The 22,173-nt window shown below is 42.9% G+C and overlaps 2 protein-coding genes across 3 annotated transcripts; both read left to right on the top strand.

Annotated features, from left to right (window-relative positions):
* Positions 1-8,534: 8,534 nt before the first annotated feature.
* On the top strand, positions 8,535-9,715 carry LOC100738412 (olfactory receptor 10A2-like). Its single transcript, XM_084974955.1, is given in 2 exon segments — positions 8,535-9,078; positions 9,081-9,715. Coding segments are annotated over 2 exon segments (951 nt in total). The 5' UTR covers positions 8,535-8,639; the 3' UTR covers positions 9,593-9,715.
* Positions 9,716-13,791: 4,076 nt separating this feature from the next.
* OR10A4 (olfactory receptor family 10 subfamily A member 4) lies at positions 13,792-21,567 on the top strand. Of its 2 annotated transcripts, none has more exons than XM_084974950.1 (2): positions 13,792-14,406; positions 20,173-21,567. In XM_084974950.1, exon 2 carries the CDS (start codon positions 20,533-20,535, stop codon positions 21,505-21,507), a length of 975 nt encoding a protein of 324 aa, XP_084831076.1. In that variant the 5' UTR covers positions 13,792-14,406; positions 20,173-20,532; the 3' UTR covers positions 21,508-21,567. The 2 variants fall into 2 exon arrangements, with proteins under 2 accessions (XP_084831076.1, XP_084831075.1); XM_084974949.1 differs by having other exon boundaries at positions 20,131-21,567.
* The last annotated feature ends 606 nt before the right edge of the window (positions 21,568-22,173 follow it).

Raw genomic sequence — 22,173 nt, 5'->3', positions numbered from 1 at the left:
TGGGCAGAGTGCGGTACCAATTACAGTTCTGTGCTTCCGCGAAGGCTGTCCTGGAAATGTTCCGCCAGTCTCCTAACCCTGCTCGTTCTTCCTCAGCACAGCTCTTCTTGCTCAAACCTGGGCTCGATTCCTGTTTTCACTGCCACTAACCCCGCATTTTATGACACTAGCCAGGCGCTCGTTTCTGAAGTGTCCTCATGACAATCTCCTCACTGTTCGCTGCTTCCCGGCTCACTTCCCAATCTTCCTTTACCCTGACTGCTAAGTCCTGAATTTACAGGGATGAACCAAACAGAGTCCCTGCCCTCAGGGATGTCAAAGTCCAGTGGAGAGGAGAGATGTTAGGGAAAGATGGGCACAAATAAATAAATATAATTGCAAGTCGATATCATTGCTCTAAAGGAACATAGGGCTCTGGAGAAAAAATAAAAGGAGAGAGTCCTGATTTGTGTTCATGATTCAGAGAAGACCTCACTGAGGAAGTGACACCTAAATTGCTCTCGGAAGATGGTGTAGGAGTTGACCAGGTAAAAACAAAAAGGAAAAATACGCAAAGCAAAAGAAGTAGTATATGCAAAGCTGCTAGGTCGGTCATTGCAGAGACAGGGTGGGTGGAAGTGACAGTACGGATGCCGTCATCACAGAGTCGGTGAAATGCCCCTTCCCTTCTTTGATGACAGCCTTCAAACCCCAGGTCAAGCAGCATCTTGACGGAGCCTTAGTATTTATGACATTTGCCGGTGCAGGGCGTATCTTCTGTACTTCATATTCCACTTCCGTCGCGCAACAGATACCGGGCGTTTTATACGTCAGAACTAGGATGGAATAGTTTTCTCCAGGTTATGAGATTCAGAATCAGTGGAAGAAATTAGAAAGGTAGTTTTCTTCCTTTTTTTAAATTGAAGTATAGTTGGTTGACAGTTTTTTGTTTGTTTCATATACATTTCACCTGAAAATAAATTATACATATATTTTGATTCTTTCTCAGGTTCTTTTCCATTTTGGGTCATATTGAATATAGTTCCCTGTGCTGTACAGTAGGAGATTGTTTTGTTTATCCATTTTATATAGTGTGTGTTTCTGTTAAATCCAGACTCCTAATCTAAGCCGCTCCCCCTTTTCCCTTTGGAAACAAACTGTAAATTTGTTTTCTATGTCTGTGAGCCTGTATCTGTTTTGTAAGTAAGTTCACGTTTGTCATTTTTTTTTAGATTTCATATTAGGTGATTGATGTATTTGTCTTTGTCTGACTTACTTCATTTAGTCTGGTAACCTCTAGGTCCATCCGTGTTGCTACAAATGACATTATTCTCTTTTATGGCTGAGTAGTGTTCCATTATTTATACACACACTAAGTAACACACACACACACTCTCCACATCTTCTTTATCCACCTGTTGATGGATGCATAGGTTGCTTCCATGTGTTGGCTATTGTAAATAGTGCTGCTACAAATATTGGTGTAAATGTATCTTAGAATTAGGGTTTTCACCTTTTTTGGAATATGCCCAGGATTGTTTTTGCTGGATCGTATAGTGACTCTCTTTTTAAATTTTAAGGAACCTTCATACTGTTCTCCATAGTTAATTGCACCAATTTACATTCCCCCAACCGTGTAGCAAGGGGGTCCCTCCAAAATTACAGTTTTCTTTTTAGATAGCTTTCCATTTCCTTAAAGAAAAAAATCCAAAATTTGCACATGACAGAAATTCACCAGAGTCCTTCCTCCAGAGATGGAGATTAATTGCCCTCCCTTGCAGTGGGTTGGACTCTTAGTAACTTTCTTCTATGGAATGGGCCACGACAAGGGAATAGTGACAAGTCATGTTCATGTCCTGCACACTCTGGTGTGATGTGATGGGACGAGCACATCACCCTGGGTCATATGCTCTGATAACATGGGTCCTGCACACTCTGGTGTGATGTGATGGGACGAGCACATCACCCTGGGTCATATGCTCTGATAACATGGGTCCTGCACACTCTGGTGTGATGTGATGGGACGAGCACATCTCCCTGGGTCATATGCTCTGATAACATGGGTCCTGCACACTCTGGTGTGATGTGATGGGACGAGCACATCTCCCTGGGTCATATGCTCTGATAACATGGGTCCTGCACACTCTGGTGTGATGTGATGGGACGAGCACATCACCCTGGGTCATATGCTCTGATAACATGGGTCCTGCACACTCTGGTGTGATGTGATGGGATGAGCACATCTCCCTGGGTCATATGCTCTGATAACATGGGTCCTGCACACTCTGGTGTGATGTGATGGGATGAGCACATCTCCCTGGGTCATATGCTCTGATAACATAGGCCCCGCCTCACCAAAAAAAGGGGGAGGTCCAATCGTGGGAAAACAATAGAAGAGCCTTAATTGAGGGACATTCTGCGAACACCTGACTAGTTACTCTCAAAAGTGCCAAGGTCATGAACTATAACGGAACACTGAGGAAACATCACAGATTGGAAACAATGAGGATATCTGACGACTAAGTGGGATAGAATATTCTGGAATGAATCTTAGTCCAGAAACAAGACAGTTGTGGGTAAAGCAATCTAATTCAGAAAAGCCCTGCAATTTAGTTAACAGTATTGTACCAATGTTAATTTTTTAGTTCTGACAAATGAACCTGGCCATGTAAAATGTTAAAACTAGTGGAAAATGCGTGGAGTGTAAAAAATAATTCTTACTGTCTTTGACTCTTTTATAAATCTAAAATTATTTCAAAACAAAATGTTTTCAGTAAAAAATTGAATCATTATGAAGTTTTGTCAACCAAAAGTAGATGTCCCTCTCAATACTAATCTGTCACCCAAATTTATTGCCTCGAGGCAGCAATTGTTGACTTTTTGTATCTCCTTACAGAAATGTTCTAATAAGTAATTTGATTTATATATTTTCAAATTTCTGTTCATAAAATATATGCAGTTTATATGGTTTATGTGGTATAATGTGTATATCACGGGTTTTTTGGGGTTTTTTTTTTTGTCTTTTTTTTTTGTCTTTTTGCCATTTCTTGGGCCGCTTCCGCAGCATATGGAGGTTCCCAGGCTAGGGGTTGAATTGGAGCTGTAGCCGCCAGCCTACACCAGAGCCACAGCAACGCTGGATCCGAGCCGCGTCTGCAACCTACACCACAGCTCATGGCAACGCCGGATTGTTAACCCACTGAGCAAGGGCAGGGATCGAACCCGCAACCTCATGGTTCCTAGTCGACTCGTTAACCACTGCGCCACGACGGGAACTCCTATATCACGGTTTTTTATGTAAACTTAAAATTGCCGAGCATCACACGTCAGAGTTCTAGTGCTGGGATTAGACTGAGGTCATGCAGGTTCCAAAAATGCTGTGCTTTTCTCTGCACTATACGACATTCCCAGAGCATGGCTTTCCTTTCTTGAACTTCATCCTACTGGCGTCTGACATTCCTTAGGGCCCAGAGAACAGTGGAGTCAAGAAAGGTCAGTCTCTTGGGGGAGGGAAGGGAGAGGAACTGAGATGAACCCAGGATCACCTGGGGGGAAAGACAGCTGCCAGCCCTTCACCTGGCCCCGAGGACAAAAGAGGCACAGCTGGGACTAAATCTCCTAAGGCGGGACCGGGAGCCTGGCCAATCCACCCAGGATGCTCCCTGATGCCTGACACAGAGAAGGCAGCAGTGGCCTGGCTGCAGGTCCAGCCAGTAACGGCTCTTCCAGGACAGGGAGTGCGACCTCCTGGTTCCTCCTCTGGCTCTTCTGGCAACAGAGCCAAGCTTCCCCAAACACCGAGGGCGTGCATGAAGCACAGGGGTCAGGCAGAGCGGAAGGAGGCCGCTGTCCCCACTGGGCACAGGTAAGGCTCTTAGCAAGGCCGACTAACCAGGGCCCCTCCCGGGTTCAGGTGATCACGGGGACGAGGTTTGGCAGGGTTTTGTTGGACGTGTAATTCTGTTCCTTTCCACTCGGGGAAGATCTCATCAGTCTTCTCCTCCCTGGGCCCCAGTTTCTCCCCTCTGTGTCATAGGAGAAGTGAGATCTGGGACCACAAGCAGCCTGAGATTACCCAGGGTAACTTTTTTCCCGTTATGTCCTCTAAAGCTTTCTGTGTCAGAAAAAGTTCTGTCCATGCTGCTGTGACAGGACATATTCCCTCAAGTCCTGATTTTCCTCTGGCTAACTCAGGGAAGACCTGCCTCAGTGGACCATTCTTGAGGCAGAGCACATCAGAGCACACTGCTTCTCGAGGACAATTCTAGAAGAGTGGGTTCCTTCTTGGGACAGTCAGTCGAATGATTAGCAGAGGGATGTTCCTGCAGAAACTCTAGAGGGACTGACAAGGAGCCTGTGGACCAGCCCTGGGCTACCAGGTTCTGCAGTGTCTCCCACCCTCAAGTTGGGCTGCTGGCCACCACCTCAGCCACAGCAATGAGGGATCCAAGCCACATCTGCGACCTACACCACAGCTCACGGCAACGCTGGATCCTCAACCCACTGAACAAGGCCAGGGATCAAACCTGCAACCTCATGGTTCCTAGTCGTATTCGTTTCACTGGGCCATGATGGGAACTCCTGGAATTAATTTTTATTTGGACTTTTTTGTATCTATACTCACAAGCAAGATTGGTCCATGGGGAATTTTACATGTATTGTCTTTTCAAATTCTGAAAAAAAGACACATGTTATTGTCATAATTACAAATTATAAATGGATAAGCATTTTAAAATTATTATTTGTGGGAGTTCCTGTTGTGGCTCAGTGGAAAGGAACCTGGCTAGTATCCATGAGGATGCAGGTTCAATCCCTGGCCTTGCTCAGTGGGTTAAGAATCCGACGTTGCTTTGAGTTGTGGTGTAGGTCACAGATGCAGCTTGGATCCTGTGTTGCTGTGGCTGTGGCTGTGGCTTGCAGCTGTGGCTCTGATTCCACCCCTAGCCTGGGAACTTCCATATGCTGCAGGTTTGGCCCTAAATAAAAAGGCAAAAAAAATTAATGTTTACAAGATATGTCTTTTTTTTTAACTTTCAAGCTACTTATATAATTGTATTTAGTATGAATGTTTGTAAACAGTATATAGTTGGTTTTTTTAACTCTCTTTGTCAAGTTTTGTCCTTTAATTGTGTATTTAGAACTTTTGTATCTAATGCAATTGTAGATATGCTAAGAGCTTATGTCTGCCATTTTGTTTTTTTGTTTTCTCTTTTTCATTTCTCTGTTTTCTTTTTGTTTAGGTTACTTGAACATTTGTATGATTCCATTTTTATTTACCTATAAAGTTTTTGAATATATCTCTTTGTATGGGTTTTTTAGTGTCTACTGTAGGTACTGCACTATGTATACCTAATTTTTTGCAATCTGCTGATGTGGTCATCTCCCCAGTTTGAGGGATTATAAAACCTTACCTTCCTTTACATCCTTTGACCTCCCCTATTTATGATTCTCTTCAATATTTCTTCTACATATATTTAAGCCATATAAGTGTTATGAATTTGTTTCAACCACCAACCATAATTTAGAAAACTTGAGAGAAGAAAAAAGTCTATTATATTTACCCATATTTTTGCTTACCATTTTGCCAGGACATTTTGAGTATTTATTACGAGACTCTGAATCTTATTTAAACCCGCCGTCTTAGCTGGCTTCCTTTAACACTGCTCCTGCAGAGAAGGGGAATGGGAGGGCCGCTTCATTGCTGCCAAGAGAAGGCGGACGTCCAGGCTCCCCGCAGTGTCTCCAGTATCATCAAGACAGGGTGGGATGGGAGACTTCCTCTTTGCTCTGCGGGGATGAACGTCCTGGCTCCCCACTAGGCCTTCTCTAATACCACCCCAGCAGGTGGGTTGGGAACCTGTTATAGCTGCTGAGGGGAAAATCTAAGTTTCCCCGTGAAGCTTTACTGCTGTGAGTGGAGGTGGGACCACAGTTTTTCCTTCAGTGTTGGCTGGAGTAGACGGGCTATTGTCTAAAAGTCTTGCTAGACTGGCATTTTCTTGGTCCTTTGACGAATGAGAGCAGACTTCTGTGCAGGACCTTTTGTCTATGCCTCTTGGCATTTCAGTGTTGCATCTGCAGCTCTAAATTGGGGGTGCGTGAGGCCAAAAGAAAACCCAGTGAACTCAGGTACCTAGCTGGTAGCTAGCTGGTCTACCTTCTCTTCTCCATTTCTTGCTATCTTATGTTTCTTTCATAAATAATGTGCAGGGTTTTTAGCTATACTTAGTAGGAAGAATAAGGAAAAGCAAATCTACCCTATCTCCTAGACCCAGAATTTCCTGATTTATTCTTTCCTGTATGGTTGAGCCAGAGTTTTTGTTTGGCTATGGTTTACAAGGTGTGCTTTTAATTGTTTTGTTTTGCTTTTATCATTTTCAAGATTGGCTACTTAATAGAATTTTTCCTTATCCTCAATATTTTTTAAAAAATTATTAATATAAAGACACATGCTTGTGAGAATCTTTTAATATTTATTTTGTTTGTATTTAGGGACGCTTTCAGTGCAAGTCATGTCTTCCTTTAGGTCAGAGATGTTTCTTCTTCTGGGTCTTCTTTGAATGTTGTTTTTCTTCTGTCCTTTGTTACATTATTCTGGAATGCCTATTAAATTGATTTTTATTTCCTGCACTTTACTTCATAATTCTTCTACGTTATTTTTGTCTCTTCAGTAACTTAAACATAGTTTCTCCAATGTGTATTCTAAATCACTAGTTCACTTTCCCTAAGTTTCTAGTACTGGGCTCTGTAACCTCTTCATTTGATATCCCGATTTCTGCCCAGGTGGTCTTTTCTGACCTAAGACTGTCATCTTCATGACTGCTTATTTGATTTTTAAAATCTTACAAGGGATTTATTGAGGATATATATTAAAACAATTCAGTTCTCTCCAGCTTTTCGCAGACTCTGTTTTGAGAAGGGGAACAACGACTCTACTGTCTTAGATTCACCCCATCAATCGAAGCCGTGGTGCCTTCATATCTCACATGACTTCTCTGTTGCTTATTTTGAAACACATAGGGCTGGCTTGTCTAGTAATGACACTGGGAGAGTTTCTAATTGAGATGCTGTATTTGCTGCATCATTGATCCATTTATTATTTTTTAAAAATGTGTTTTGTTTTTCTGAAGTTGAGTTAAAAGCTGTAATTGGCTTTTCTAATTTTTAATGATTCAGAGAAACCTTAGATCAGTATGATTTGGTAAGACTGATTTTCTCTTCCTGCATAGATGTTTTGGAATTTTATTTTAAATATAACCTAGAAATTCAAATTATTCACCATGATCTGACTAGTATTTGGTCTCTCTTCATTATTTAGCCACTCTATTGCTTGAAAATGGATTTTAGGTGAAAACAGATAGCATTGAAGAATGCGAGTGCCACCTGGTCTTGCCGATCCCAGGCATACAGCTTCTGACACCTCCCAGCCCCACCCGCTACCATCCGTTCTCTTAACAGTGTCAGCGTGATCTTTCTACAGGGCTTGTATGACAGTGTCACTCCCCTGCTTCAAATGTGCAGGTGGCGCTCTTTCTATAGGACAAGGTCTGAATTCCTCAGCACAGAATCAAAGTCCTTGGACCTAGTGTATCCACAACATTGATCATGTCCTTGTTTCTCTTTTATTTGTGTCAATTCTGGGGTTGTTCACTGTTCCTAATAACGTCTTACTTCTGTCATTAAACTTGTTTTGCTCTTTCTGTAGTTCTCTAACCATATCTAATTCCTTTTTCATTTATCCCAGCCTCTTTGGCCCATATCGTTTTCCAACTTCATCTCATAATGTCCCCATTAGAATTCATTACATTAAATGTAGCAAAATAACAGAAGAGCCTTTTGATAATTGGTTACAAATTAGAAACAAATGATGTCAACGCTGCTGTCTCCTTTCTTCTCTCTTCACTGCGATTTTGTAAAACTTCCAGTTGAAATTCTCTTCAGTATTTATAAGATAATCTTCAGATCAAGTCAGAGCAGTTCAGTGAAGTAGTTTAATAGAAATCAGAGGACTTTGGAATCCAATAGATGTGGTTTGAATTCCAGATAAGCACTTTAATTGTTTCATAACTTCTGAGAGATCCGTTTCCTCACCTGTAAAATGCACGTACACAAGGACAACGTACAGGTGTGATTTAACACAATGTATGCTAGCTCCTTATTCACCTCCTAAATTCTAGCCAGACAAACAAGATTTGTGAAGGGTAGAAAAGTTATCCTAATTACAAATATACTTCTAAAGTTCTGATAAATTCACACATGTGTGTTCTATAATAAAATCATGAACACTGGATTTGTTTCTCAAAAGTATAGATGTTTTCAGGAATATCTCTGTCTCCCAGAACAGGCCCTGTGGTGACCCCTTGAGGGGCACATGGCTCTCACTAGGCATGGCCTCTTTGTATGGATTAAGGGACAGATAGAGACATATCAGTCCTTCTAAAAGCTAACGTAGGTCCATTTCAGGGCATAGGCTGTGGCCATTCTTCCTTGTGTTTTTATCAGTAGACCACACAAGGCCCTTCCTCTCCCACTGAGATCCTGATCTTGCCTCTTTCACTAACACTGCGAAGGAGTCTGAAAAACAAATCCAGAATCTGACTCTTCCAGTTAAGAATCTCGCTCCATCACCACAGCTGGGGATTCCTTCCCGTACCGTTTCTATGGCTGAAGGCAACTGGACAAGCGTTGGTGCATTTATCCTCACGAGTTTCTCTTCCCTCCCTCCTGGAGTACAGTCCTTTCTCTTCCTGACATTTCTGTCCGTCTACCTGGTCACCCTGATGGGGAACGGCCTCATCATCCTGGTTACCTGGGCTGACCCCATGCTGCACAGCCCCATGTACTTCTTCCTCAGGAACTTGTCCTTCTTGGAGACTGGCTTCAACCTGGTCATTGTGCCCAAGATGCTGGGGACCCTGATGGCCCAGGACACAGCCATCTCCTTTCTTGGCTGTGCCGCTCAGATGTATTTCTTCTTCTTCTTTGGGGTTTCGGAATGCTTCCTCCTGGCCACCATGGCCTATGACCGCTATGTAGCCATCTGCCATCCCTTGCGCTACCCGGTCATCATGAACCCAAGGACACGGGCCAGACTGGCTGTTGCTCCTGGTTTCCAGGCGTTCCTGTAGCTACGGTGCAGACCACGTGGCTCTTCAGCTTTCCATTCTGTGGCACCAACAAGGTGAACCACTTCTTCTGTGACAGCCCAGCGGTGCTCAGGCTGGTCTGTGCAGACACAGCATTCTTTGAGATCTATGCAATTGTTGGAACCGTTCTCGTTGTCATGATACCCTGCCTGCTGATCCTTTGCTCCTACACTCGCATTGCCGCTGCCATCGTCAGGATTCCGTCGGCCAAAGGGAGGCACAAAGCCTTCTCTACCTGCTCCTCCCACCTTCTTGTTGTCTCCCTTTTCTATGTATCTTCAAGCCTCACCTACTTCCGGCCCAAGTCCACTAATTCCCCTGAAAGCAAGAAGGTGCTGTCCCTGTCCTACACTGTTGTGACCCCCATGTTGAACCCCATCATCTATAGCCTGAGAAATAATGAGGTCAAGAATGCTCTTGGCCGGACCTTCCGCAAGGCCCTAGACCTTAGAAGCTGCATCCCATAGACATTAAGAAATAAGACCAAAGTTTATTAAATGAAGGACAGTCTGTTTCATATTTGGGACTCCTCTGCCTTGTTTCCCATCTTCACTGTGATGAAACCCAGCTGCTGAAATGACTATTGCAAAACTCAACGGGGGAAAAAAAAAAATCCAGGATAGAGGTGGTTTAGGGTGGTTTAGTCCCAACACTACCACCTAGAAACTTCCTTTGCTTGCTTATTGTAGACTTGCACTGTTTTTCTTATTGGCATTTCAACACTTCTGTGGCCCAGCAATTCCAGAGAGTAACATTCCTGTGTCCACACTGTGAACAGAATAAAACTGCTTTTAATCTTAACGTGGGAACACACGTAGTAAAGGAAGCAAAACTCATGAAAAATCACCTTTTCGCTTTGTCTTTCTTTGGGCAAATCTGACTCCATTCATCAGAGAGGAAACCCTGTGAGTCCTCCCAGTGCATAGCTCTCCTCACTGCCTTATTTTACTTCTCATGCCCTTGAGGCAGTGTTAGTTTTGGTAGCTCACTGGTATGTGGTATGGATCTAGGAAAGTGGATCCATAATTCCCATACCTATACCTTTAGAACCCCAACCATCCTTTTATTCCTCATTCTGTTTTTCTCAGGAGCAATGACCTGAGGTTCCCCTGGCTCTCTCTCTAGCCTCTATTCAGGTCTTTACACCTTGTTGTAGGAATACAATTTCAATCATGGTACTGCTTTCATCAAAGATTAAGATGGATCCAGCTAACTCCAACATAGCTCTTCTTTAACCACAAAAAAATTCCTCATTCTTTTTATAACTTCATATGACTCTATTTTCTAGATTTACCATAATTTATATGAGCCTTTTATATTTACAAAAAATAACTTTATGCCTATGCTTTTAAAAATTTCTGCCAGTGTATCTGACACACAGAAATCTGGGAATTGCCTTTACCTGGCAAAGTGTATGTACACACGTAGTGTGGCTATATCGGCGAATTTCCTCCAAGCGTACTGTACCATGCTGTACTCCCAGTAGCAATATATGAGGGTTCTTGTTTCCCCACAGCCACATCAACAATATTTGTCATCAGTCATTTGGAATTTTGCTTATATAATAGGTTAAAAATCATAATTAGATTTTAATTTGAAAGAAATAAATTTGAAAAATACAGAGGAAATAGGCATGCATTCCATTTAGACTTCTGAGTTCATAGTTTAGATGATTAGCAGTTGAGGATGTCTTGTACTATATTTCCTCTACCTGAAAGGTTCTTTTGAGCTTCATGTTAACCAGATCCATTTCTTTCATGGCCCCACCCCAGTCTCTCAAGCAGCATAAATTATTCTCTCCTACATGCATCTATTCCAAATTTGTCAAAAGATAAGTTCATTTCTGTATATAATATACTGTAATTGTTTCTGCATTCCCCCATTGTACCTGTAACTCCTTGAAAATGAGAGCTGCACAGGTGTTTAATATGACACAAGTGTTCCTGAAAACCATCTCTTCTGCAAAATTCACACTAAAAATACGACGGGGAGAGAGGGTTAGGGCAGACCACTCAAAATACATGTGACATTGAGGTCAGAGTAGTAACAGAAAGAATAGTTGGAACCTGGAGAGACAACAGAGATGGTCTAGGCACACAGCTCAGTGATGCTAGCGATCATTCAACAAGCATGATAACATAGGACGAAATTGCCAACAGTGGAGGGGGAGGGAGTGGGATGGATGGAGAATTTGGGGTTAATAGGTGCAAACTATTGCCTTTGCAATGGATAAACAATGAGATCCTGCTCTATAGCACTGGGAGCTGTATCTAGTCACTTATGATGATGGCACATGATAATGTGAGAAAAAAGAATGTATACATGTATGTGTGACTGGGTCACTTTGCTGTACAGTAGAAAATGGACAGAACACTGTAAACCAGCTATAATGGAAACAAAAATAATTATTGTCTTAAAAAGCAATTCTATGTAGAAAAAGGATGTTTGGTGCTGAAGCAGTGCAGATGGGTGCGATGCTCTGAATCAGTGGGGAAGCCCTTATAAGGCCAGGGGAGTCAGGACCACTTTTCAGGAGCCACCAGCTGCACAGAGCAAGTGGTACCCCTCTCTGTGGATGGAGCCTTAGGTAAAATAATGCTTTTAAAGTGTTCTTAAAAGCAGCTAGTAGAGCTCCTGACATTGGACTCGGGACATTGACTTCAGTGTGGTTATTATTACGGGACTCAATCTATCCTGGTTTACTTTGCCCAACAAAAATGTTATATTACAATGAAATCAGTCTCCGTTTTTTTCAGTAGTATGTGAAAGGTGAATAACTGAATGGGTAATATATCTAAAGCTTTGGGGTTGCTGCTTCTAATAACTATTAAATTATAATCCATATCCCTCATATGCATCATTATGTCCAGGGAAATGGTACTTTTGCAGCTACATCATTTTTTCTCGTTATCTATTCATTACAGCTGCAAATTCTCATTTTTATATAATAGATTTCATTGACATTTGTCTTCCCCTCTAAACTGTATGTGCCATGAGGCCAGGGACAATACCTATAAAATTTACTGCTGAAACTCCAGTGCCTGACTCACGTTAGATATCTGATAAACTTCTGTTGAGTGAATAAACTAACATGCAGATTGGACCTTGTGCACGTGTTCTTTGGCCACTGGAGCCTAAAATAACAGTTGCTCCTCCCCTAAATGCTAGTAAGCAGGACTTGAGAGTGAGGATGAGTGAAAAGGGGCAGAGAGAAGTCATGTAGCCATTTCTGCCCTCACACTGTGTTTGGTTGTAACCCCAGCACACGTGTGTGCTAACAGGGATTTATATTATATGCTAAACAATGACAGGGGTTATCAAGGGGAACAATAAATAGTTGTCTTTTTTAATCCAGTGAGTCGCCTCTGTTACCAACTGCAAGGTGAAGGTGCCTTCCTCATCAATTAAAATGGAAAATCTCCAGTTACAGGTGGAGGGTGAGGCAGAACATCAGTATTTCAAATATGCCCTGTGGCAAAACTCAAGCACATGTGTGCATGTACCGTGCCACATACCAAGCCAACAACGAATAAATCAGATCTGGCGACTGCTTTCCATGAGAAACATGCAACCAAATGTGTTTTTGAAACACTGTACGGAATGTTCAGAGATGCGTTAGAGTCTTCAGATTAAGCGCTAACCAGCTGGATGAAATTTTATCTCCCAGTATGGGCAGCATCTTACTCTCTGAACTTCAATTCCTATTCCAGAAGGGCAAGGATTTTGCAATTGTTAGATTTTCTCATCTTAACCACACGTTAATAGCCTCCCCACCCAAAACATCCCCTACCCACTGCTTATGGTTTTCATTAATACCCTCCACTTGGCTTCAGCATGATTATTGAGTGCTTCTCTCCATGCCTGAACACCTCTCTTGAGTCCAGCTCAGAAACAGCCTAAGAACCAACCCAGTGAGAACCCGAAATGAGGGGAGTTGTGAAAGAACATTGCGTGAAAGAACCGTCGTCATCTTAGACACCTGCACTCCCATAGTCACTGTAACACTTTTCACAGTAGCCAAGACGTAGAAACAAAGTGTCCATCAACAAATTAACAGATAAAGAAAACGGAATACACACACACACACACACACACACACACACAATGAGGTGTTAATCAGCCACAAAAAGAAGGAAACCCTGCCACTTGAGACAATGTGAATGGAACTTGAGGTCATTGTGTTAAATGAGATGTCAGATAGATAAAGACAAATCCTGTATAATTTCACTTACACCTGGAATCGGGAAAAAATGAACTCAGAGTAGAATGGTTGCCAGGGCCTGGGCTTGGGCGATGTTGGTCAAAGAGTACAAACTCAGTTTTAAATCAGTTCTGGGGATCAACTGTACAGCGAAGTACCTCCAGTTAGGAATACTGGATGATATACTTGAAAGTTGCTAAGAGAGCAAATCTTAAATGTTTTCACTACAAAAAAAGCAAATTATGTGAGATGATGGATGTGCTAAGTAACCCTGTTGTGGCAGTCACGTCACAATACAACATGTATCAAATCATCACATTACACACCCTAAATGTACACAATGTTACATGCCAGTTATATCTCAACACAGCTGGAATAAAGTAAAGAATACCAGCTGCTCCCTAGTCTCTCGGACGGAGACCTTGGAGAATAGACAGACCGCTGAGTTTTGTCTTTCTCTTGTAGCCTCACGAGTGCTGGAGAAGTTGGAGCTGCCGTCACATCCTTCCTCCAGTTACAGGGTTGTAGAATCTCCATGAATTTTTGCACCCCTGAGAACCCTTCAAAATTCCCCTCTGTCAGAAAATGAACCTTTGACTTCAGCTGAGCAAGAGGAGGCATTGAGGGAATCACTTCCCTACGGTGAACAGCAGGGACCAAAACAGTCCTGAGACCCAGCCTGGAATCCTCTAGAGGGGTTGGCACAGGCCCAGCCCAGAGCTCCTCTGGAGGGACTAATGCCGCACAGTTCGGAGCTCTTTTACAGACTGGCCTGGCCACTGCCCAGGCTTCACCCGGGGTGTCTGACACAGCCCCGCACACAGCTCTGCTGGGAATGTGACAAGCACGACCCAGCGTTCAGCAGCATGTGGACCAGGACAAGCACTGCCCGGAGTGTCTCTGGAATGACCCGCACAGACCCCATCCAGGAAGTTTCCAAAATGCTTTGCACAGACAGAGCCATGATTTAAGGCTCCCCTGGAGTCACTCATTCTGACATAGTCAAAAGCTGCTCTAGAGCAGCTGACAAAACCCAGGGCTTCTCTGGAACGTGATGCAGGCAAGTCTCGCTCACAGGAAGTAAGTAAAGGGGGCCCAGACCTGAAACCTCTAGTAAAGAGGATGAGGGCTCGACATGAAAAAATGTATCCTCTCTGACACATTTCTGAGAGATGAGCAAGGGGGTCAGGTCTCAAGTGAAAAACATGGAGTTTTGTAGGACCTGACAAACAGAAGTGGGACAGAGGGACCCGGGCAAGGATAGAAGCCCGTGATAAGACGTGCATGGTGCTTTAGCATGTTCAGAGTGCCTGCACATCTATCATCATCTCATTCCACACCCACAGCCACCTGTCAGATGAGTGGGGCATTTATAATAGTTGTCATTTTATAGCTGGAAAGAAGTATGACTCAAAATAATGTCGTGTCGGTAGCTCTGTGTCTCTCAGATAAAACAAACAATAACCAGAACTTTAACTCCAAATGTACGGCTCCAAAGTCCTTGCCATCATAGCCACGTGGTCTCAAACGATCACGCGTATGGTAGATTCACAAAGTCCTCTTAAGTGTGTTCACTAGCTCTTCCGTGTTAAAACAGAAGTAGAATCTCCACGATGTTGTGTCTGGAAGGGAACCATCTGGGTAGAGACGTGGCTGGCCAGGCCACCCCAGCAAAGCATCCCCATGATGCCCCATTCCCACAAAGGTTCTCTCTTCCCCTCTCCTATTTAGCAGGAGAAAACAAAACTTTATAAAAACAAAAGAGAAAAGGGAAAGATATGAAAGAGGGAGGGAAGGCTAGATCAAAAGAAAGAAATACAAAGAGAAGAAAGAAATAACAAAAGAAAGAAATACAAAGATATGAGAGGGAGGCAGATGGCAAATCATGAACTCATACTGTGGTCTGAGCAGCCTTAGGGTCCTAAGAAGAGGCACTGGGGGGGGGAGCTGTTATAGGGAGGAGAAAAGTGAAAGCAAGTAGGGCTTTGAGCCCCTTTCCTACCCTTATTCATCCACATTGGACTGAGGTCCCTGAAAGATTTGGTTTTAAGGAAAAGAGAAGAGCCACCTCTGCTTTAAAAGTCAGAAAATCTACCCTTTTGCATATGCAAATTCCCTTGGCTTCATTAAGGAGAGATTCTCATTAATAAATACTGTATTCGGGGCCTGAAAACCTTTTCTTTCCTATCCTTTTGTCACATGCTGTCTAGTGTCTAAGTCACATCATCAGGTAGGGTGTCACTAGGAAATTCTCAAACTATGCTGCATTTTTCCTCTGGTTTCAACTGTGATAGGTCTCAGCTACACTTCATTGGATTGCTCTCTGTCTGTCTAACACGGCTTTACCAAAGGTTGGATTGAGAGGTTTTTTGAAAAAATAGTAGTATCAATAATAATAGCTATAATGACAGTAAGAATTCAAGTGTTTATTGTGTTTTATAATTCTAAACTTATTTCTTTATCTCTTGCCAGGCAAAAATCTAAAGTATTGTGAAGAGGATTTTGGTAAATACTTAAAAAATAATAGTGATTTTTTGACTCTATCATGGAATCCCTAAGAATCGCATGACAAAGAACTTCATTAACTTTTTAAGATACTAGTATGTTAAGCCAATTAACTGATGGCGTTAAGATAAATGTTAATTTGTAATTCAGCAAACATTTATGTTACTTTGTGGGTTCAGGGCAACGTAATGTGGATATAGTGATGGATACCATTCGATTTGTGGCTTCAAAGAGTGCGCAACGTGCAGGAGAGGACACATATAAAAGTAATTACGACACAAAACCATTGCTGTAATAAGGGTATTTTAAAACCAATGGAAGAACACCACAGAGAGAGTAATTATACCCAGGTGGGGGATGGGCATGGTCAGAAATGGTTTCATAAGGAAACTGAGGTTAGATTTGAATTAAAGATTGAGGACCGATACAAGTTATCTACATTTCACTGAGGCATCTGAGAACTCTTTCAGAGGCTTTGTTGCTACATTAAAGAGATATGTTTCAGATGACAGTGCAGATAACTGTTTATACCCAGCCCACGTCTGAAATAATTTAAAGTCTCTGATAGAAAAAAATAGTTTTGCTATTTGCCCAAATAGTAGAGGCTAAAAACTGATGTCAAGCCATTTGGCTATATGGCTTAAGAGATGTGCCCCAGGCTCTTGGCTCTGTCTTAAGAAGTATTTCAATTAAATATTTGAGAGAAGTGGATATCCATGGCACAGTGAGTGGTGAAAAGCTGTTAGAATAAAATTGTAAAAATAGCTGCTCAGCACATAGCAAAAAATTTAGCAGAATAAATACACCATGGAAAATAAAACCTGATGTACCACCTATGAAACACACACACACACACACACACACACACACACACACACACATCTTATTAGACTGTAGGCTCAGCTAGAGATTCAATAGTGTGATTAAACTGCTGTGAAAATTGCTATACCTTAGGCTGCATTAATCACTAAGCACTTGGAGTTAAGCATGCTGCTAGGTGGTACAAAAGATACAGTGATGAATGGATACGTTTCTACTCACGGTGTTGCGTATATAATAAATACATGCATACATACACAATTATAAAAATGCTCAAATAGAGGCTTCTACAAAGTGTTTTAAGAAAGTAAAAGAATAATCCCTTAATCTGGCCAAGGGAGGACAGGGAAACTTTACAAAGAAAATGATGTTTCAACTGAGACTTGCAAGATGAGCACACAGTGATACATAATGGCAGGAAGTGATTTCTGAGAATAGAAAAGCATATACATGCATGCAATGAGGAGTGAGAGAATGTGTGCACAGAACGGGAAGTGTTTTGGTACGATCAGGGCATCAGCTGTGTAGGATTGCAAATTGGAATAAGCAACTGTCAGAGAAAAAGACCTTGCCAGAGGGTTTGGTGTTCCAGGGACAGTAGGGAGCCACCGAAAGATGGTCAGCAGGTGAGTAAAGTAACCAGATCGGAGTTGCTGTCAGAGCGCACCCAAGACAAGGATGGTTTGGAGAGAATGAGCTGGAATCAGGTTCCTACGATACTCCAGGCCAGAGAAAAGGAGAGCCAGAACCTAAAGGCAGGAATGAAAAAGGTGACACTGAGTCAGGGTTTAGGAAGAAAAATAATCAAGTTTGTAGAGGGGAGGTGAAGGATTTTTATCCCAGTTCCTGGGTTATACAGCCAGGTGGTATCCTTTCATGAAGTGAGGAAGATAAAGGCGGGGGCGTAGGGTGTGTGTGGAGGAAGCTGATGAGCCTAATTCATGACTCTTATCAGTGTTGAAGTCTAAGGCTGTATTGTTGATGTGTATCATCTTTTGTGTTACATTCCTAGCCAATGGGGCTTACTGTGCCTGCACTCTGTCTGTAGAGATATTTCCCTGATTAGTTTCCATATCTTCTTCATTCTTCATTCATCACTCAATAACGGTTGACTGGGCGTCTACCTTGCAAGGCATTGGGATCACAGGGTGGCTAACACAAGTTCTGCTCTCAAGGAGTGTACCACCTAGAATGTGAGATGCAGACATATATTCATGGTTCTTTTAAGATAAGGACTGTGAAAGTATATTTCAGCTCTCCGATGGTGCTAACACCTTGAAACTTTCTGCCCCTCTATAAGTCATCTTGCTTTTTTCTCCTTCGCTACCATCCTATGCCAAACCTTCCAGCCTAGTCTCACCTAAGCTCAATTCATTCCCCTTCTCAGAGAGTGGGTGAAAGTGCCACCTTGTTGTCAAACTCCTGCCCTGGAGTCACACTGCCTAGGAAGCATACCCCGATGCCAACACTTGCTGGCTGCCTAACTTTGGGACAATTACTCCGTTTCTCTGTGCCTCAGAGTCCTTGGCTGGAAAGTGGATCTAATAATAGTCCCTACATCTTCTGGTAGTTGTGAGACAAACATAATACTTGCAAAACACTCAAGGTGCTGTCTGGTACTGACCTGGTGCTCAATAAATGTTCATTCTTACTATGAAAATAAGTAAGGTATCAAAAGTTTTCATAAAGAAGTGATGCCCAGCTTGAGGTTTTTAAAATGAATAAGGATGAGCAACATTTTTAAATAACTTTCTCATTATTTTTTCTCTTTACCCCCCTTTCCTTCACCACCCTGACTTCACATCTTTCACTTGCTCAGCCCTTACGCAAATATCATCTTCTCAGTGAAGCCATCTGTGACCTCCCTGCACCCCCAATCCTATCTTCTCCACTGCTTTATTCTTCTGCATTATTTTTTAAAGTATAGTTGGTTTACAGTGTTGTGCCAATTTCTACTGTATGGCACAGTCTCTCTGTCTCTCTCTCACACAAACACACACATACATTCTTTTTCTTATACTATCTTCCATCATGTTCTCTCTCAAGAGACTGAATATAGTTCCCTGAGCTCTATGGTAGGACCTTATTTTTTGTCCATTCTAAATGTAATGCATCTACCTACCCCAAACTCACAGTCCATCCCACTCCCCCCCCCATAGGCCTTGGCAGCCACAAGCCTGTTCTGCATGTCTGTGAGTCTGTTTCTGTTAGTAGAAAGGTTCATTTGTGCAATATTTTAGATTCCACATATAGGTGATATCATATGGTATTTGTCTTTCTCTTTCCGACTTACTTCTCTTAGCACGAGAATCTCTAATTGCATCCATATTGCTGCAAATGGCATTATTTTGTTCTTTTTTATGGGTGAGTAGTATTTCACTGTATATATGTACCACATCTTCTTAACCCATTCACCTGTCGATGGACATTTAGGTTGTTTACATTCCTTGGCTATTGTGAGTATTGCTGTGATGAACACAGAGGTGCATGTGTCTTTTTGAATTATAGTTTTGTCCAGATATATGCCCCAATCAAAAAATGAGCAGAAGACCTCCATAGACATTTCTCGAAAGAAGACATATGGATAGCTAATAGGGACATGAAAAGAAGCTCAACATTATTCTTATCCCCATCTAACAGTCTATACATTCTACTTACATAATTAACTTTAAATCTGTCTTCCCCTCTAGAGGGTGGGTTCCATGAGGGCAGAGATTTGTTTTATTTACTGATGTATTATCTTCAGTATTGAGAATAATGTCTGGCACACAAAAGCAATGCTTATTGAATAAACAATTTTTTTTCTCAGTGATTGAAAAGCGAGGTCTACAGTGAGTTTGGGCAATGGGTTAGATAAGAAGTGGGTTTTGGAAGGTAGATCTGACATTATATCATAAGAACTATAATGGCTAGCATTCATTGAACATGTGTTATGTACCAGTCACCATGCTAAATTCTTTAGATTTATTGCTTCATTTACGTTTATCGTCATTACAGAGACTTTCAGGGTCCCAGTTGTGAAGCTTAGCTGTTGATGCATTGATGAAGCTTTCTGATCCTTTTTCATAGAATTTAACATTATTAGTTATAGTTGCATGCTTGAGTTGGCTTTTGTTAATACGTAAAATTAGGTTTTGTATTTTTTGAGAGTCAAGACCCAAGTCAACCAGTAGGAGTTTACATAACACACTTAGAGTCTCTCTCTGCCTGACACTGTCTAGAGCCTGCCTTCCCTTGGTTTCAGCACATGGAGCCTCGAAGACAATACTTAGTCCAGGGATCAAGATAAACCCGTTTCTATATTACATGTCTTCCAACTATGATTGTCTGAGGTTAGAGATGAAGTTTTCCTCAATTTCTGAAATCTTCCCAAGTATGAGCTGCTGCAGAGTGAACACCTGCAGGGCTCCTGCTCGGGAACACTGGTGCTCCTTGGCTCACTTTCCTCGACTTCCTCCTTCCCACCCTTTTGCTTTGTAGGAAACATGCCCTGGCCCACCTCACCACCTTTCTGTGCCTTAGGACCTCTCTCCAGAAAAGCGTGGCCTGGCTGCTTCTTTTAGCACCACTGACGATGGAGGAGAGATGGGGACCCGCACAAGAGGGAAGCTGTGACCTTGACCGTCCTCCCTGGGGCCAAGTCAGGACATGCGTGTGATACATAGGGTGCACCTCAGTTCCGTCTAAAAAAAAGTTAGCATTTGTCAAAAAACCTGTGAATCCCGTAGCCAGACTTGTTTTTTACATTTGAGGAAGCAGAGTGTTTGAATGTTAACAACTACAATAAGAAGGATGAAGAATGAGGCCACAGGACGTTCCCTTTCTGAGGGTATGATAGAGGTTTAAATAATATGTGGGAACTTCCACCTTCCAGGAGTACGGATGCCCAGTGAGATCCTGGGCAGAAGAATCATGTGGGGAAACTGGACAATTGTCAGCGAGTTTGTTCTTGTGAGTTTCTCAGCCCTGTCCTCTGAGATCCAAGCTCTGTTGTTTCTCCTTTTTTTGATCATTTACCTGGTCACCCTGACGGGAAATGTCCTCATCATCCTGGTCACTACTGCTGACTCTGCCCTGCACAGCCCCATGTACTTCTTCCTCAGGAACTTGTCCTTCTTGGAGATTGGCTTCAACCTGGTCATTGTGCCCAAGGTGCTGGGGACCCTGATCACCCAGGACACAGCCATCTCCTTCCTCGGCTGTGCCGCTCAGATGTATTTCTTCTTCTTCTTTGGAGCTGCTGAGTGCTGCCTCCTGGCCACCATGGCATACGACCGCTACGTGGCCATCTGCGACCCTTTGCGCTACCCGGTCATCATGGGTCGCAGGGCTTGTGCCCAGCTGGCCGCTGCCTCTTGGGTCTCAGGGTTTCCAGTGGCCACTGTGCAGACCACATGGATTTTCAGCTTCCCTTTTTGTGGCCCCAACAGGGTGAACCACTTCTTCTGCGACAGCCCCCCCGTCATTGCCCTGGTCTGTGCTGACACCTCCGTGTTCGAGCTGGAGGCCCTGACAGCCACTGTCCTATTCATCCTCTTCCCTTTCTTGTGGATCCTGGGGTCCTATGTCCGCATCCTCTCCGCCGTCTTCAGGATGCCCGCAGCGGAGGGGAAGCACCGGGCCTTCTCCACCTGCTCCTCCCACCTGCTGGTGGTCTCTCTCTTCTACAGCACTGCCATCCTCACCTACTTCCGGCCCCGGTCCAGCACCTCCCCCGAGGGCAAGAAGCTGCTGTCCCTGTCCTACACGGTGCTGACGCCCATGCTGAACCCCATCATCTACAGCTTAAGGAACAGTGAGGTGAAGGCTGCACTGAGACGAGTCGTCCTCAGGGCCCTGGGCCCTCGGAAACTGTGACGGGCTTGGAAACCAAGGGGCAGCACTCCAGGACAAGGCGAAGAAAAGCAAGTTTCTCCAGTACGTATTTGCCCTCCACTCTTTCCAGGTGCCACCGTGTACCCACTGGGGTGTGGGCTTTCCACGGGCATCCGTTTGTGAATGGAAAGCAGGCGTGATGAACGAAGGTGCTTCCGTAGGCCCCGTGTTCTCTGAGACTGTGCTCCCAGTGTCTCTGAGGTTGCTACTGGTTTGCACCATTAGCAGCCTCTCTGAAAGTTGACAACTTCACAAAAAGTTGTCATTTTTTGGTTTTAATTTTTCTTGACCTTCTCCATCCATGTCATTTTATATTTTTCTGCCTTACTCTCTTTTTGTCCAAAACTTCTACTTATGACTCTCACCGAGCTTTTTGTTTATGCGCTAAATGAGAATAATGACAATAAACAGGAGAGTTTGTTTTATTCTTGCACTCATTTCTTCAACAGCTTTTGAGTTTAAACTCAAACTTTCAAAAATTTCAAAACTCAAATTCAAAATTTCACACATTTTTATTCAGCATTCAGCATGTGTCAAACCTTATTTAGACCCTAAAAATACACTGGTGCATAAAACAGACAATTGTCTTGCCTCATGGAATTATATTCTGGTGAGAAGGACAGAAAATCAAAAGATACTTTAAATCTT

The sequence above is a fragment of the Sus scrofa genome, chromosome 9 (assembly GCF_054392235.1).
Source record: "Sus scrofa isolate SSC_HxYL_T2T_F1_AM1 chromosome 9, Sscrofa_HxYL_maternal_Yorkshire_Landrace_v2.0, whole genome shotgun sequence".
NCBI lineage: Eukaryota > Metazoa > Chordata > Mammalia > Artiodactyla > Suidae > Sus > Sus scrofa.
This window is presented reverse-complemented; position numbering and strand designations above follow the sequence as displayed.